This window comes from Lepidochelys kempii, chromosome 21 (assembly GCF_965140265.1).
Source record: "Lepidochelys kempii isolate rLepKem1 chromosome 21, rLepKem1.hap2, whole genome shotgun sequence".
Taxonomy (NCBI): domain Eukaryota; kingdom Metazoa; phylum Chordata; order Testudines; family Cheloniidae; genus Lepidochelys; species Lepidochelys kempii.
In genome coordinates this window covers 5,534,730-5,551,811 of record NC_133276.1, presented here as the reverse complement: position 1 = coordinate 5,551,811, position 17,082 = coordinate 5,534,730, and the positions used below count along the sequence as shown (strand labels likewise).

The window sequence follows — 17,082 nt, the reverse complement described above, 5'->3', positions numbered from 1 at the left end:
TTCACTGAACAAAGCAACTGTAGGTGACCAGAACGACACGGGGAAATGATGTGCACATTGAAGACAAGGATGTATCATCTGGTATAGAGGGGCATGCAGGCCTCATTCCAGCCATCTTCTACTCTAAGAACTCTTTAACATTGCATTTCTGGCACTAATAAGGTCATGCATCAGTTATTATGGGAGACACTATTTCCCCTCCAACGAATGTGGCTGCCTAAGGCTACGGGAAGAGCTGCTCAGGCTTACAAGTGTTCACATTAGAGCAGCAGAAGATCCCAGGAAGCCTAAGGGGATCAATGCGACAGGTATAACTTATGACTTTCAGCTCTGTGAGATGTGCATTAGCTTGAAGAGTAGTCCAACATCTGTTTACCATGCTCTCCCTGCACCCCACTTCTTGGATGGGGGAGAGGGTGGCAAGGGAAAGCCAGAAGTTGAGTAAATTTTTTAAATGCCTCTTTTACATTTGGGAGGTGGAGTCTCAAATTCCCATAACCTGAGCAAAGTAACAGAGCCTCACCATAACAGATGCTTTTTATGTAATAAAAGTTGAAATATCCATTGATGGTCTGAGCTTGTAAATCTGAAGCAATCTTTTCATTGCTACTACCACCATTTCTGTTCAGCTCTCTTTTATAGTGAGTTGCAGCATTTTGTACAAGAAGCCAGGCCACAGCAATTCAAGGAGCTTACAATAATAGAGGCAAGGCCTAGGAACATATAGACAGGGGCTAGATACTGCAGGATATCAGAGAACCCTCTAGGGAAAGAGAGCAAACAAACCTAACTCAAGGCTGACAAGGGGAGAAAAATCTTCCCCTGGTGACCTAATTAAAACATGGAAGAGTCTTCCAAGGACTTGGTTGGCACTAATGAGTTCTATAGGAGTGGAAGGGAATCCCTAGGTCAAAGCCCAGCATGCTGCTATTGCAGGCAGCCTCCTCAGACAGTCCAGGCTGGCACTCTTAAAAAGGAAGTGCCCAGAGTAGTGTTCAACCCTGAATTGGTAAGGGGGCTGGAGCAGGCAGGCCCCAACCAGCTTTTTAAGGGTCTCACGTCTATGCCACAGGAACTGGCTTTTGCTATTCTAATAACATGGGCTATGCATGACTGCTGTCATGGCTCAGAAGTGGTCTAAGGTCCTAGTCTCCAGATTAATTAAAAAAAAAAAAGTTTCTGGGCTCCTGGGTAGTTAAAATGGTGATACACTATATAACCAGAGAATTATAGTTTACTTGTGTAGAATAAGTGACGGAGTAACTGAAGAATAGCTTGGGTGGGGGAGGGGAAAATCCGTTTGCAGCCCCCTTTTTGTTGAAATTTCACCTCCACTTTCTAGGAGCAGGAAAGTTACAGGTGGTGTGGCATAGCAGCCTACCACTGGCCAGCACCCTCACAGGAGAATGTGGGTTCTGACAGGTCCCTACCTGTGCTCCTGTCAGTTTGGAGGGGCAGGCGTTGTCCTTGTCTCAACTGTGACATTGTGTAACACATGTTTCTCTCCAGCACAAAGGTCATCTGAGTGTAACACCAACCCACGGTTCTAACTGTACAAAAGTTTGTGCTGTAGAGTGGAGATTTGAAAGTCCAGAACTGTAGTTGTCCTGCTCACCAGCTCAGCCTTGCAGGATCTTCTGTAGCGCTGACGTGATCACCCAGAAGCACGAGCAACTCTTCCTCTAGCCTCAGGCAGCTATATCCACTGAAGGGAAAATATTGTCTTCCATAGTAACTGATGTAAAACTCATGTGGGACATTCCTGGAAGAATGCTATGTGTCCAATGATTAGTGAGTTGACTATGTTGCCCCTAGATACATGCATTATTGCAAGTTTTGCCAAGTCGGGGCAAGGCTTCATTGGATCTATTCATGAGCAATGAGCCAAAGCAATTAACCTATAAAAATTTAAAAAGTGTATTGTAGGCAATGAACTTGGAGAGGAAGTCAAGCCCATAGCAGAGAAAGATTTAGCCTGAGTGGTAGCTACTGCATCTCTCTAGTCTAATGTGCTAGAATAACTGACCATATAAAGGTCAGTTCAGAAGTTGAATCAAGTTTTGCTCTGGCCACCGTCCAACACAACCCTGCTCACTTTAGCGGGTTGCACTTAATCTCACAGCAAGACCAGTAACCGCTGCCATATTCTAGAAATGGACGTAAATACCCCATTAAACTAGAACCTAAAAAGTTCCACTACCACTCAAGTGCAGAGGTAACAGGTTCCTTATTGGCTCAACTGCTCTGGATTGAGAGGACATTTAAGAATAAAACTTGTTCTTCCTACCCTCCCAACTGTTGAAACATACTGTCTTTTTAAAAGAGGAAATCCACAATATATAGTCATTTGGCCATTTAAAATAGTTTATTACCAAAATAAAAAACCTCTAAGATAAAAGGGGCATAACCTAAAAGCACACAAGGCATCAGCAGTAGTTTGCTCATACAGCTGGATATAATAAACCAGAGGTCAGATAAAAGGTCATGAAAGCAAAAAACAACAACATCATCAACTTCTACTCATCTGTATTTTCCCCCCTCATATTGGACAGCAGTTCTGAATCTGCTACCTACACAAGTTCGATTGCCTGAAAGGTGACTGGCAGAGCAGCATCAAGCACGCTTACTTCTCACTCCTATCTGGGCTAAAATATCCAGGTCCTGATCACACTAGCAGTTGCACATGCATCACTCCCATTGGCTTCAGGAGGTACGTGCATGTGCCCAATGAAATGATCAGGTCCCAGAAAGCTTTGAATAAATGTTGAATAATAATAATAAAAAAAATATCTAACACCCACCCACCCCTGAGCCAAATCCTGCCATCCTGTCTTTCCCAGATTGGCTACCTCCACGCCCCTCCCCCCACCAAACCACATGCCAGGAGTTCATGGTTTCCAAACAGTGAACATTTAGGGGAGCAAATGCAATAAAACATTTAAGGGAATGTTTCCATCCATATACTTATTCCCATTACATATAAATAATTATACACACTATATACACGTGATGTCTATTTAGCATGAAGCTTTGAATAATTTTAATGGCAGTATTAATTCAGGCCAGTCTTCCTGAGGCCCTGGAGGGGTAGAAATCAAACTCTGAAGATGCTCATTTTCATGCTGCTGGTTCAGAGTGTGCAGAATTAATCTGTGTGCCTAGAACCCTGTTCCAAGACTTTGCTGCGTTCACCCAAACAGTTTGTCCCACTTTGCTTAAGAGGAAGGACAGAAGTTCCTGTATTCATAGCATAAAAACATAGGTGAATTTGCACAAAGTGTTGGATTGTTTATTCCTTCAGTAGGCCAAGTTTTTTCAGAGCCTCCCGGCGGTTTTCATCTTTTGCTCCTTTAGGGGTGATTTTTACACTGACACAAGTAGGCCGGGGAAACTTCAGCAACGGGTAAGATTTGCGCTTGTCACCTTTCCCCAGCTCCTTATCATCAGTTTTGGATGCTTTGAATTCAATAAAGTCTTCCCTTGTGCCAAGGGAAGCTGGGCGTGTTCGGTTATTCCTAAGAACACTGAGAGCCATCATCTTAGAGACTGATGTTTTGCCAAGCGAGCTACTGTCCATGTTCTGGTCCTCCCTGCTCAGACCTATGCCTGAATGCTCTAAGGAGTTGGATTTGATTGTCTGGCTCAAGCCAGGAGCCGCACGCTCTGCTGGATTTAAACCTGGAGCATGATCAGGTTTCTCATTCATAGGAGCATCAGTTCCATCATCACTGTTTAAGTTATCCCTACTACCAGCCCTAGGAATGAGGACAGGATTTGGTTTGGGAGCAGTAGGAGGTCTGACAACATGGACTTTAGATTCCCTTCCTTTATCATGTAGGAGTCCCAACTTTTCCAGTGCCTCCCACCTGGCTCTTTCCTGCTTTTCCACAGAAGAGTCACTGGTGCTGGATTTGTACTTGGGTGAAGATGGAGAAGGCCCTTTTCTATTGTGATTAGGGTCTAAGAGTGGTGCTGGTCTGATTTTGCTAGGTTTAAGGATAATATTTGGTGGCAGTTTTCTTGGCTTTGGGGCTGTGGGAGGCCCTGGCTTGATGTTTGAATCCAGAGAAGCTTCTTTTGAGGGTAATTTCCCTTGGCTGCCTTGAGGATCAGTGGCTCTCTCATGTTTCTTCTCCTCTTTCAGAGGCAGCCTTGCATTCTCTGGAGCAGAAGGCTGTGGTGCAACTTCAGCCTCATTCCCCGTTGCTGCCTCAGGTAGTAGTTTGTCTTCACTGCCATTAGCAGATCCCTTGCTTCTGGGATCCTGGAAGGGTTCAGGGGGGTGGATAATTACAGACTCCAAGTCTGATGGCTTTATCTGAGTACTCACTCTGGGCTGGTGATTTGACGTGTCCTCAATCCCCATTTCCTTGGGCATCTTCCACGAAGACTTCCCTGTCTCTTGAGCTGTTGGAGTTGGACCATCAGTGAGGTCAGTTGCTTTGCTGACAGAAACCTTGGTGGTGGTTGGTGCGCTTGCTGCGTTGACACTCCTTGGAAGGCTGCGGTAGCCTGAGCTTGTAACCACCCCTGGAGCAGAACTTGAGAGAAGCGATCCATGCTTATCACCCTTTTGTTCTACTTCATGTAGCTGACCAAAACTTTCAGTGAGAGGCCCACTGTCCAAATCTAGACAAAAAGATAAGTGTTAAGTATGCACCTACGTGCAGAGCATTGCATCAAGACCACCCACTAGTTACATACAGAGCTAGCCTTTTTAATAGGGCTGCCAATGAATAGAGCCAAGATACCCAACTTCAAAAAATTTATGAGGGGGATGTTAGCGCTGGGGAGGTGAATATATTTTCTTATTGCAAAGATATTAAGTTTGCGGTTAGTGACACACAGATTGCCTGATGAGTCCTAGTGTAAACAGCATATAGATATTTTGTCCTACACTTTTGCAGACTAGCTATTTACCTTTACCAGGACAACTGGCAGGCTCTTCTCCAAGGGTAATCTACACTAGGTGCATTGGAGACAGACAAACTTTAGTCCCTTCTCCCTACCCCAGCACAGATTTTTCTAGTCAGTTGTGCACTACCAGGTGTTTACTGTATGAGGGAAGCTGGGACAACATTCTGTCCCCTCTAAGATTTCCTGTGTCACAGGGCTTTCAGTCCTGGTCACAGAAGGCCCTGAGTTCTCTGGGGTTCAGAATGCAAGTTTTAACCTTACTTTTTGGAACAAAGTCTCTCTTTGGCCATGTTCTGGGGAGCTCAGAACGTTCAGCATAATCAGTCTCATCAGCAGAAACCCCACTGTCTGCTTCCGTATCCAGAGAATCAATAGTTTCTTCTAGGAACATCAAACATTCCTTTTCCTCGATAGATAAATAATCATAGCTGTTATCACTCTAAAAGAAAAAAACAAAACCACCAATGGGGAAATTAGGCATAATGCGGTTTACAATCGAATTTATAGTTTAAATGAAGCCAAGGACAGCTCTCTCCCACAGGATCTAACTGTTGAATACCCAGAAACTGCCGGTCTGCCAAGTGACAACAACTTAGCCACACTACCAGAAGCACTACTTAAGGGCAACCTCATTTGGGAGTATAATTAAACAGCTTCTGAGGATCTACCATTCCTGATCAAGCAATTAGAATCCTGCCCCCAGCAGCAGCCACTAACTTTCCTTTGAAGCATCAGTAATCCCGTAACACATTTGTCTGGCTAGTTGTACTGTAGACAGGCCACATTGGTATGGATCAGCCATACATATTGAGTTTTGGAAATGTGGCTAAGCATCCAGAAATTCAGAGGTCTTAAGAGTATGATGGCTGCTCTCCATGCTCTGTAACCCCCCATCTTTTATAGAAGCACTGTAGGATCCGTCTCAATCATCACTGGACCGTAAGCAACTCTTCTGCTGTGTTACATCAACATTAGTTTCAGGGCCAATGGAAGATGTTATTCAACTCTGCAATGCAGCTTTAGATGCCTATAAAACTGAAGGCATGGAAGGGAAAACATGTTTTAACCATGACACACAAGCCTCCACCTCGGGGGGGGTGGGGGAATACTCCCTTATTTTAGAAAAAAGCATCAAGCTGGATCTGGTATCATAAAGCAACTAGTCTGTCCATCCCTCTTAGTTATACACAGGTCTATTTCTGGTGTGCAATAGCACGGAGGGCCTGTTCTGTACAGAACTGTAGTGAGTTCATTGCAATATGCTCAAAGTCAGAGAGGAGTAATTAGTCTCCCTAATCCTGAAATGTGTTTGCAAACTAGCACTAATGGATGGGTGCAAATGCATGATTTTCACCATTTAATGGGCCAAATCAATCACTGGTTTCATTACTGACTTAGTTGGAATTAAATCTAAGTGGAGTGTGGTTTAATACACATCTCCTTTAGCTTAACTTGGAGTCAACTTTGTTATAGTTAGTCACACTTTGGTCCCGCTCAGGAGATCTAGCCAACTAGACTCCTCCTACGTACTGAGTGGAGTGCATGGGCCCGGCCCCCTGACGCAACCCAGGCTGGATTCAGGGCTCTAGCAATTCAGAAGAGGCAAAATGATAGTCCCCACTGGCCAAGCCATTCTGAGCTACACAAAGTTGAGCACGTCAGCAAACACAGACCAAGCCAACCTGCACATCAGTTGGGAGCAGGTGATCAGCTTGTTTTGTAAACTTATGTTTGCCACTGCATGGGTCTCTCACGACACTCTTCTATTGTGCTACCAGCTGGGAGCTCCATAATGTACAACTCTTAAGCAATGCCATCGCAGTTCAACTGCCCAGGGTGCCTGACTGAGAGCAGCAGTGTTACGATTGCTTTGGAGCCAGAGAAGGAGTTTGGCATCACAATTCGGCTGTACTGATTCATGCCTGTGGTGATGAGTCTTTTATAGGACTGGGCTTCACTCTCTTTGCTTAGGCTTAGTGATAGCCTGTGTTTGTGCTGCACCATGGTTTGATTGCTGGAATATACCAGAGAAAGAGAATCAATGAAAAAACTGCAAACTCTTTGGGACAGGAACCATCCTTTTGTTCCATGTTTATACAGTAACTAATACAATGGGGTCTTGATCCATGACAGGGGCTTCTTTATGCTACCCCAGTACAAATATGTATCTAGAATCCCTCCTTCAGAATTTACAGGGCCACCAGCTGCTAGCCCTGGAAAATAAAGGTTACTTAAAATGTTTACTTACAAATTCAGAGTGGCTTGAGATAGTGCTGACCATGCTGTCACAACTGCCAGAACCTTGACCAGCTGTCCCTAGCCACAAATCCTCTTTCGGCATATCACAAATCACCACGGCAAGAACTTCCAGGAGCAGGTGTAGAGTAGTTCCAACTCAAGCTGCAGAAAGAGCATGATGTGCTCAGTATTGCATTAGTTATGCTTGGAACTCACTCGCACCAAATCAGACACATCAGTTATATTTGCATTCAACTCTAGGGAAGCAATGAGGACTTCAGATTTGTTTGATGTGGCCATCCTTCTGTTCTGAAGAACTGTTCACAAGTTAGTGACTTTTTTTTAAAATAGTTATCTGGAAGACTCCAAGGCTCAATAGACCTGTAATAGGGTAAATGCCGTTGATTCAAATTGAGCCCATTTTGGTAGTGATCACAAGCTGTTGCTATCCACTGACAGTCTAGGGGGTCTCTGCAGCATGGGTAAGGTAGTGATTAATTGGCAAGGGAAAAGAAAGCCAAAGAGCAAAAGCAATGCAATGGTTAGTTCTCAGCTCAGCTAGGCTCAGTTCACATGCTAGGATGCGATGAAGCAATTTCTGAAATTGTGCTGACCACTTTGTCCTCGTCTCCACTTGCTGTTTTAAACAATTTTTAGTGCTGGTTCAACTGCATCCATTGGCAGAAGAGGGTAAAATTCATAGCATAGACAAGACTGAAAAAACATAGCCAAGGTATTTTGGAGAGTTTAACAGGTGGGGCTAAATCTTACCAGCCTGCTAACTAAACTGGTTAGCATATTTCTTTACCATAAGCTTCCTCTTTGCAAGGTGCTAGTTTTTTTCCACCCCACACCTAAATGATGCAAGTTTGTCAGCTGCCACAGGGAGAGGTGCTTGTTTACCTAAGTCATGAGTTTAGGTGGGTGTGTTCATGGCATAGCCTGTGTGAAGAAGAGCACCTCAGAGGTTCCTTGTTCTCACTGGAGAAAGACATATCAGTAATGCTAAGAGGAAAGGGTCTTGCTTTAGACAGCCCTAGGTCTACTAAGGGTCTCCGTGAAACTGGATTCAGAGGCCCAGATAAACTCTAGTAACTCATTTAATGGGACTGTGGGTGTACTGAGAGCTTTGATTTAAAAAAAAAAAGATGGAAGTTTAAATTCAGAGACACATGCAGATGTATTTTTCCTTGGATCAGTGAAATTCCAGTTACATACAAAACATTGAACTCTTCTTTCATCCTAGGATTTAAAGCACTATGCAAAGCGGGAGTGAATTATCCCCATTTTCCACATAAACAATCGGAAGCTAAACAACTTGCCAAAGTCCCACAGCAGGGCAGTAGCAGAGCTGAGAATGGAACACTGGCTTCTCTCCCTACTCTAGCCACTAGACCATGCTGCCTTGTGACCACACTCACAAGCTCAATAATTAAATCTGTGACCAGCCCTACATCATAAAATTGCCAACTCCACCCTCTACACATTCTAAAAGTCATCCAGCAGCTGATCAATATCGTTCCCTCCCATCATGGGCAACTGGTATTTAGACTAAGATCAGATCTCTAACCCACATTTGTTAGGACCATTACAGTCAATGTGGTGCAAATATAACCTATTTTGTGAATTATTGTATGACAAGCCCTCTAAGTCCAACGTGTCAAAATGACCACTGCAGAGAGAATGTCACGAGTAAAAGAAATAGCTAGGAAATTGTAACTGATGAATGCACAGCCCATATGCAATGGCTGCTTTTCTAGAGGTCACTTCTTCCCCCGATATACCAGCAGGTATTTGAATGTTTCCAGGCTAATATGTCTAAGATAGAGGCTAAACTCAAGTGTATTATCTGTAATTAGCTCCCAAGAGACTTCCAGCTCCTTATACCTGATGGCAAGCTCAGACGAGAGGGTTGTTTTAAACATGTTGCTTTTAGAGAAGTTTGTATGTACAGTATCCAGTGACAACGCTTTATGGAGGCAGAGAAAGCGCCAAGTATTTCAGCAAATGTGAAGATATGAAATGGAGGTCAAATGTTGACCAAGAATGAGATGGCTTAACACTAGAATGCGCTGCTAAAGATTTAGGTGTGTGATTAACTCAGGTTAACAAAGGCTAAAAGTTAGCTTAAAAAAGTGTAGTTATTTATAGCCATAAAATCTGAGACATGAAATATTAACATTGTGAAACACAGCTCAATGATACTGCATATTTTAAAAAAGTGATACATATTTTCCAGATGCATGCTGCCTATTAATCAAAGAGAGGAGAAGGGCTGGGCCACAAATACTGAATCCACTAAAAATACAACCAGCATTACCCATCAGAAGGGAAGGCAAAGCAATTCTTTGTAGCGTAACCTGGTGGGGCTTTCAGCAGTGTGGCAGCTGGCTTTTTATTATTATTATTAAATAAACAGCATCAGGAAGCCACATCTAGTAATACAGGATTAGTCAGAATGAGAATTTTTTTAAATCTTTCCTGAATAAAGATAGAGAATAAATTCCATTACACACCACAGGAGATACGATCCCTCAATGCATACAGCAGTCTTAATTTAAATGTTCGATTAAGTATTACTTTAAATAAACCACCACCGTTTGGTCTAGGAAAGCAGGTGGGGGGGGGGGGTGTTGTTTAAACAATACAGCCAGCTGTCCAACAGTTTGGCAATATGGAGGACCAGGTTGAGCATAAGGGCTCTTAGGACATCATGGGATCTATGACTTAGTAATGCTAACAATGCAAGAAGCCACATGCTAACATTAGTTTGAATGAGACCCACAAGTTTCCTTCAGTGGTACTTGTAAGCTCTTCATTAGTTCCCCACCCATAAATATTTAGGATTGAATTGGTTTTTGTGGGAAGTCAGTCTTACACTGACTTGCGTGATGGCTGAAACCTGAAGTGGCTAGTTCAAGCCAGCGTCCTGTTTACAAGCGTTAGTCATCCACACAACAGAAACAATGCCCTGTGATCAGTTACACATCACAAACAAAATACAGGCTTTCCAAATTTGAGCACAAGAGCTTTAGGTTCAAAATGAAGAGGTACAAGTCACACTGTTTGTGAAGAAACCTAAATTCATCTAATTATTAGGAACAAAAAGTTCACCTGGATCTGTATCACAGCCACAAGTGTGGCATTTACAAAAATATACAACTAACCACTATACAGAGTTGCATGATTACTACACAAGGTCTCATTTGTTTTTTAGGGCAAAGCTGGGGAAGAAAAGCATTCTAGACTACCAAGACATACACACATGCTTATGGGGCTGATCAAAGGTACCAAAAATGGAAAGATAATAATTTGAGTTTACCTTCTTGTTTCCGCCCCCCCCCCTCATGATCTTCCATCATGAACTTCAACCCACTATAGCTGGTCAAAAAGTGACAAGAAAAATTGAGTGAGGTTTTTCCCCTTTTGCAAGGTTCAAAATAGTTATCAAAAACTTTCCCATCTACCAAAAAAAAAAAAAAAGTGCCAGCAAACTACATTTCAGTAACCATTTTGATTTTTAAAAACTACAAGGAACAAAATTTCAACAATGCCCAGCTTTTCTACTTTTTTTTTGTTTGAGGAAAAAGCCATTTTTCCAACAAGAATCAAGTTTAACCAAAAAAAAACAAACAAACCACACCCAAAAAACAAATAAATGCTGGTAGCTGGATTGCTACAACTGCCCTTCAAAGCTTTGACCCTCAGTCAGCAATGGGCTAGGCAACACTTAATTCTGTACGTCAAGGCAGCTTTTAATGCAACTACTAACACAAGTATTAGTGACACAGGTATTTGAACAACACATTCATGAAGCTTTTTTTGGCTAGGGCAGAGCAAGTACACAAAACACGCACTTTGCACACAGGTGCAAAGGACAAGAGCCTGGTCAACAGACCACTTCCACAGGTACAAAACAGTGTAACTAAAATTCTTGGTAGCTAAAGTTGCAACTCCTTTAGTTCTACAACAGGATCAGAGGTATCAAGGCTCAAGCTGAAAGGAGATGAGAGCTACTGTCTTACCAATTCCCCTTGGTTACATAAATAGATCTGATTGATAAAAGCTTTTATTGTTAGCTTCTAACTAGCATGGGAAACTGTATTAAGAACACCAAGTGCTTCTAAATTAGAAGAAATTAAAGACTTCCCACACACACACACCCACCACCACTACTGATCATAAAACCATTTTAATTTCTAGAAGCTAAAAATCCAGAGTAAAATCCTGACTTCATTCGAGTCAATGGGATTTACATTTCACCCTTGTGAGTTTTATCTCCCATTCTCTCCAGCCTTCTCCCTAGAGACTATGCAAAATAAACTATTACTTGTCACTCATTAGAAGCTTTTAACTTCTGTCACCAAGCTGGTTGCAGAGGAACCTTTTCAAGCACTAATAAGGAAGCAGTGAGAAATCTAGAAAGCTTTATAGATACCAGAAATTGTACCCCCAAGGGATTTCACCTGGCCGGCAGCCCCTGCAGAGCAGGCAGATTGCAGCAGTAGATATTGAAATGGCAGGGAGGAAATCTGAGTTAGACTCCAAAGCTCTTTCCCAAACTCTTTTTCCACCCAGCTCCTCCCCAACTGTCCTAGAATCTCTCCACTTTATGTTAAACGAATACAGCTCAGTCAGATATTAACTCACCTTAACTAGAAGAGAGAGAGAAGGATCAAAAGTCTCTGTTTCTCTAAGCAAGGAACTAAAACCCCAAACAGACCCCTCCTGTTCTGTTCAGCTTATGACCTATCACTGACTTACCTGGACAGGTATGCCTCACCCACCCTACTGTTGACTGCCACCCAATCACAAACTCTCCTCCCAACTTCTCACTCCAGCTGTTCTCAAAAATGAGGGAGGGAGGGAGGGAGGGGCTTGACATTGGGGTGGGACGAAAGATTTCTTTGCTAATCAAAACTCTGCGCTTCTTGCTGTGGCAGCCAATGAGATCAGAGGGTGGAGTACACGTTGTGGCAGCTGGAGAGGGGCTAAGTGTGCAGCAAAAAGGGCTCTTATAGTCAGCTGAGGGAAGGGGGGAGGAAAGAGATCGGTGAACAAATGTAAGTTAAACTAATTTCTCAACTGTCATGAGAAGCTTCTTCGCTGCTCCTAAATTGGGCCATTTTCTCTCCCTTTTCCTTTGTCAATAGCTTAGTGCAACTGAGGTGTGCAGACTGGCTAATTCAGGATGCTTTAGTCCTCTGTCCACAGAACAGGTACAGGTGGGGCAAGCTCCCCATCTCTGTATGCTAACAAAATGCCTCTTGCTTGGACCTAAGGAGGTCAGTTGCAGGCTGACTCAATCCTTTCAGAATGCTGATACTTTGCATGCCTAGAGCAACTTTCATCTGAGGGAAAGCGCTTTATGATCCTTCTCTAATTATGCCTGTGAGAAAGGTACTACCATGACTCTTTTATAGCTGGAGAAACTGAGGCAAAGTGACTCCATGGTAGAGCTAGGAAAAGAACTCTGAAGTCCTGATTCCTTGTCTTTTGCCCCACAGCCCCGGTCAATAGACCCATTGCCTTCCAACTTTGCTGAGACTGACCAGGTATGCCAGTTGCTATGGTGTTTCTTATTGTAAGATCACCTGTCCTCCCTCAACTAGACTGAGACAACCAAGCCACTTCTTACAGGTCACCGAGCAGCCCTTTCATTTCTGCTGCCCCCAATCCCTCTAACTTCCTACCTCTGTCTCAAACATTTTAAATAGGTCTCACAGGAGACACCTTAACCTGGCATCGTGTTTTTCTGCATAGTTAGTGACGTTTGGAGGAGTCAAACTCGTAGCCTTGACCAAAATGCATGTGTACATAGTAATTAGCTCTCTTGTGAGGTGTTTAGTGGTGTGTGGCAGTGAATATATTAGTTCTCAGCAAGTTTATTCTCTTATGTGGTTAAGTAGCTTAGCTTTTACATTCAGTGCAGAAGAGCTTTAATAGGATGATTTTTTTTTTCTCAGCTATAAAAGTGTGGATTGCTAGTGAAACAAGCTTGTCTCTATGTATCACTAAAGGCTTCCCAGACTGGACCACCCCTAGAGATATCCTAATAATCTGCACCTCCTTTAACCGTCTTTGTAGCAAACCTAGCATCCACAGCAATGAGTTAATGCAATATGTGTTCCTGCTTCCTGACTGTTTTGTGAACCTCGACAGTACTCAAGCAGGGGAAACTTTCCCTCAGCCATATAAGCAACTGATTGCTCTTAGACAAGAGCACCTTCCTCTCAAACTGCTGTAACAGCTGCTGCTGGAGTCAAACAACTCAAGCTGGTAATGCCACTGAAATCAGTGATTTTAATTTGACCTTGTGTATTGACCCTGCCGTGTGCCTTCAACTCCCAGTGACTGCAGCAGGAACAGGATTAGAGCCCGAGGGTCTGATTCTGCCAACTCTTGCTCATGTGAGTAGCCCTGACCTCAGTGGTGTCATTGCTGTGAGTAACAGCTACTCACGTGCATAAGGGCTTGCAGACTCAGTGCAAACCATTCATTGACAAAACTCCCCTGAGTGTAACTTGCAACAGTTACATCAAAGGGGACCTTGGCCCAGTGGGAATTCCTGGGTTAGCCTTGGCACAGTGCATACTGAGAGTCGCTGTGTTGTGTTTTGCAGGAGAGGAAGCAGAGTAAGTGTGTGAGCGCACACACCTCCCATCATGATTCTGCCGTTTTCATTAGCACTTTCTACATATTGCAAAAGGCAAAAAAACCCTATTTACAAATGCCATTAAAGCACTCTTGCAGCAATCACAGATGGTGATGAGCACAGAAATATTTTCCTAACCATTAACTGAATTCAGTGAAACATTAATGAAGCAGCCTTGGAAGGGAGGAAACTAGATTTTTAACATGCTGGAGACCAGGAAAGTGCACAATAAACTATATGCTGGAATTACCCATTTTACAAGGGGTGGAAATCCTGCTTGCACCTGTGAATAGATCCCAGAACACTTCTTGGAAAGATAACAAAGCTAGTTATGAGTGTTCCACCACTAAAGACACTGCAAGAATTCTGTAAGTGAGGAGGGGGAGCAGTTTCTATATGGCTGGCTGATTTAACATAATTAACCTAGCTCCTCCATTAGCATAAGTTTTTTAAATTTAAGCTCATTAGATCTATTCCTTTTTTACACAATGGCTTGTGTTTGGTTTGCCCCCATGGAGCTGAATTACCAACCCTCCTCACCGTGTGGGGCTGGTCAGCAGGAATTCAGTGCATGGAACATTTTCTGGTTCACACCCTCTTCTCAAAACTAAGGGTTCACCTCTGTCTCATTGCAGCCTCTTCAGTGGGAGGTTTGAATGTTGAGCCATGGGTCCTGTGCAAAGCTCAATCCTCTTGGCTCCCTCCGCCCATGATACTTTCTCTACATCCCAGGGTTTCACTCCCTCTCCTGCCCAAACACCTTCCACTTCTCATTCAAAGCCACTTGTCATCTGAAGTGATAAGGCATCTCCTTTGGTAGCATCTCCCCCGCTCCCCCCCATTAACAAACATGTCACCTCTGCAGTCTGTCTCCATTAGGCAAAGAGAGAGTCCAGACATTATTTTCAGACTGACGTATCCCTTGAATCATTCAGCTGGCTCTATGCTGTGCAGTAGGAGCTGTTAAAAGAATAAGAAATGATTTGTCCCTTTCTGCTTCCCTGATTTTAGCATCTGCGGCTACTATTAAAGTTACACCCCTTCTGGTGGGCGAGCAGTGTGGGGCTCATTTCTAATGCTCCACTCACCAAGACAGCTCATATCTGCTCAAGGAGGTTTGCCACATCCAGCCACCAAAAAAATCCAAGCATAACCCCAGCAGCAAACTCCCATCACTCAAATCCACTGGCTGACAGGCTCACTCAGGGTTACGAGCTTCAGTTATCAAATAAAGGAGCTGCTTTTATGCCAACATGTATTCCCTTAGCACTACCCTGAATAGTGAGGTGGAAAGGTTATTTAGCCATACAGAGCCATGTAGAAAAAACTAAGGCAAAGGGGAGGCTAGACCAGAGCAGCACCGAGATTCATCTCTCAGCATTTCTAGATCATCTTCCACTCAAATGGGAGAAGGTCTGGGGGTCAGAGAGCAAAGAAGGGGAGCAGTCTCCTAAAGCCATGGATTCAAAAAGAAGGGACACCCCTCTACACTAACACAGTGGATACAGCTTGCTGCCACGTGGCTGAGACCCCAGGGGCAGTTGCAGAGAGTTACCTGGAGGAATTAATGCCATTTCAGCATTAAAACCAGTTGAGAGATCCAGGTGGTTATCTCTGGGAAGAGAATCAGGCTGGATGTCAGAGTTGCCTGTATAATTGAGTGGATTTGACATTTATGTTCTTTCTCTGGTATATAATAATTGGTGTTTTATGCATCCATGTTCTTTAAAGATGATCTGTAGAGGAAAGAGTTGTAGTGTTGGTTGTATGGAAGAAAGCTTTTGCCCATCTAGCTTTTGCCCATCTAGCTACCAATTGCTCAGCTAATAAACATGGTCTTGAAAGTTAATATAATTTTAAAAGTACGGGGTGGGATTTTGAAAAGCACTCAGCATTGACCTAACACAGCTCCGATTGAAATAAATGGTAAAACTCCCATTGCCGTCACTGGGAGCAGAGTTAGGCCAACACTGCGTGCTTTTGGAAATGTTTATACATGTTACCATTTCTCTCTTCCCCTAAAACTAAGAGCAATATGTCTATGTTCAAAATATCCTGAGCTGCTTATTTTATTTTGCTGTAAACAGTATCTTGCCTCACCTTGAGCAGAAGATTGTAGCAAAGAGCTGATATTTTTCTTACAATTACTATTATGTAACATTTAATGTTCCTGCATAAACATTCTTGTTGTAAATTCAGGCGCACATGTGCCTGGTGGTATGCTACACAGCTGTAAATATACATTATGCACATGCAGGATTCGTATAGTCTGCAGCAGTGTTGTTCCATACACAGACACATGAAGGCCACACTTTTCCATATACACTATACAGCCAAAGGACACAAATTTAATTGTGGTCCAATCCTGTAGTCCTGAAACGTCCACTGACATCTACAGGTGTTCCACTTGCAATATCATACTTGCTTTAGTCATTTATTTAAAAAAATCCCTTCACTCTAGTTCTAATATCATATAGCAAATTATATTTAAAAATTTCAGTTATTTGCATTTCACTAATGAATTAATTAGATTTATGTCCCTCTTGTTTATAGTCACTTTCTAGTTAGAGAAATAGGGATTGCCAGCCTGGATAAGTGGATCATTTAGTGCAGTTTGCTGTTACCAAGAGCGGCCATCACCAGATGCTTTAGAGGAAGATGCAAAAAACTCTGTAGTGGACAATCATGGAATAACCTGCCCCTAAGTACAGTTTCTTCCTAATCCCCTTAATTAGAAGGTGGTTTATGGAATTTCTCTTACATTTTGGAGGAAAAAAATTTTTTTAAAATAATTTTACCTTTCAGTAGTGAGCAAAATAGCATTTAGAAAAACAAACTGCTTACAATTCCTCTTTGTTTTGATATTTTTCTTCCAATTATTGTGGGTTTGGTAATAAAATAGAATACACAACAGCTTTCCACAAGCTGCACATTCTCCTTGCTTAATAATTAACAAAAAGGTTCCTTTTGGGGAAGGGGTACAAACATTGACTGTACTAAATCTATAAATATATTTGATATTAATTACCTTTGAATAAAAATGTGACCTATTTTAACACTTGATATGCATGCCCAAAATACAGTCAAATTTGTGGCTCAACCAGTTAAAGTACATTCCGTTTAGGTGATTTGCTCTATGACAAGCTTCTGGCTGGTTCTTGCCTATTTTTCCTCTTGAAGCAGGCAAGTTAAGTAATCAGAAAAACGTATTTACCCATTGCAAGTGCAAATAGAATTTTCTTTTGTAGATATTCCGAGCCATGTGTCCTACT

The 17,082-nt window shown here is 42.7% G+C and overlaps 1 protein-coding gene across 8 annotated transcripts; it reads right to left on the bottom strand.

Moving 5' to 3' along the window:
- Positions 1-2,342: 2,342 nt before the first annotated feature.
- Positions 2,343-15,456, bottom strand: C21H1orf116 (chromosome 21 C1orf116 homolog). Of its 8 annotated transcripts, XM_073320059.1 has the most exons (5): positions 15,366-15,456; positions 14,668-14,770; positions 7,166-7,317; positions 5,179-5,356; positions 2,343-4,629 (listed from the first exon to the last, which is right to left on the bottom strand). In XM_073320059.1, the coding sequence occupies exons 3-5, from the start codon at positions 7,256-7,258 to the stop codon at positions 3,290-3,292; spliced, it is 1,611 nt and encodes a 536-aa protein (XP_073176160.1). In that variant the 5' UTR covers positions 7,259-7,317; positions 14,668-14,770; positions 15,366-15,456; the 3' UTR covers positions 2,343-3,289. The 8 variants fall into 8 exon arrangements, with proteins under 8 accessions (XP_073176160.1, XP_073176164.1, XP_073176163.1 ...); XM_073320063.1 differs by lacking the exon at positions 14,668-14,770 and having other exon boundaries at positions 15,366-15,444; XM_073320062.1 differs by lacking the exons at positions 14,668-14,770; positions 15,366-15,456 and adding an exon at positions 11,920-11,967.
- Positions 15,457-17,082: the final 1,626 nt, after the last annotated feature.

Bases quoted from the DNA above. Each gene is read 5' to 3' on its own strand.
- C21H1orf116 (XM_073320059.1), bottom strand. From the start codon at position 7,258: ATGCCGAAAGAGGATTTGTGGCTAGGGACAGCTGGTCAAGGTTCTGGC. The intron at 5,357-7,165 runs GTAAGTAAACAT...TTTTTCTTTTAG, and splicing joins TCTCAAGCCACTCTGAATTT to AGTGATAACAGCTATGATTA. The intron at 4,630-5,178 runs GTAAGGTTAAAA...CTTTTTGTCTAG, and splicing joins GAGAGACTTTGTTCCAAAAA to ATTTGGACAGTGGGCCTCTC.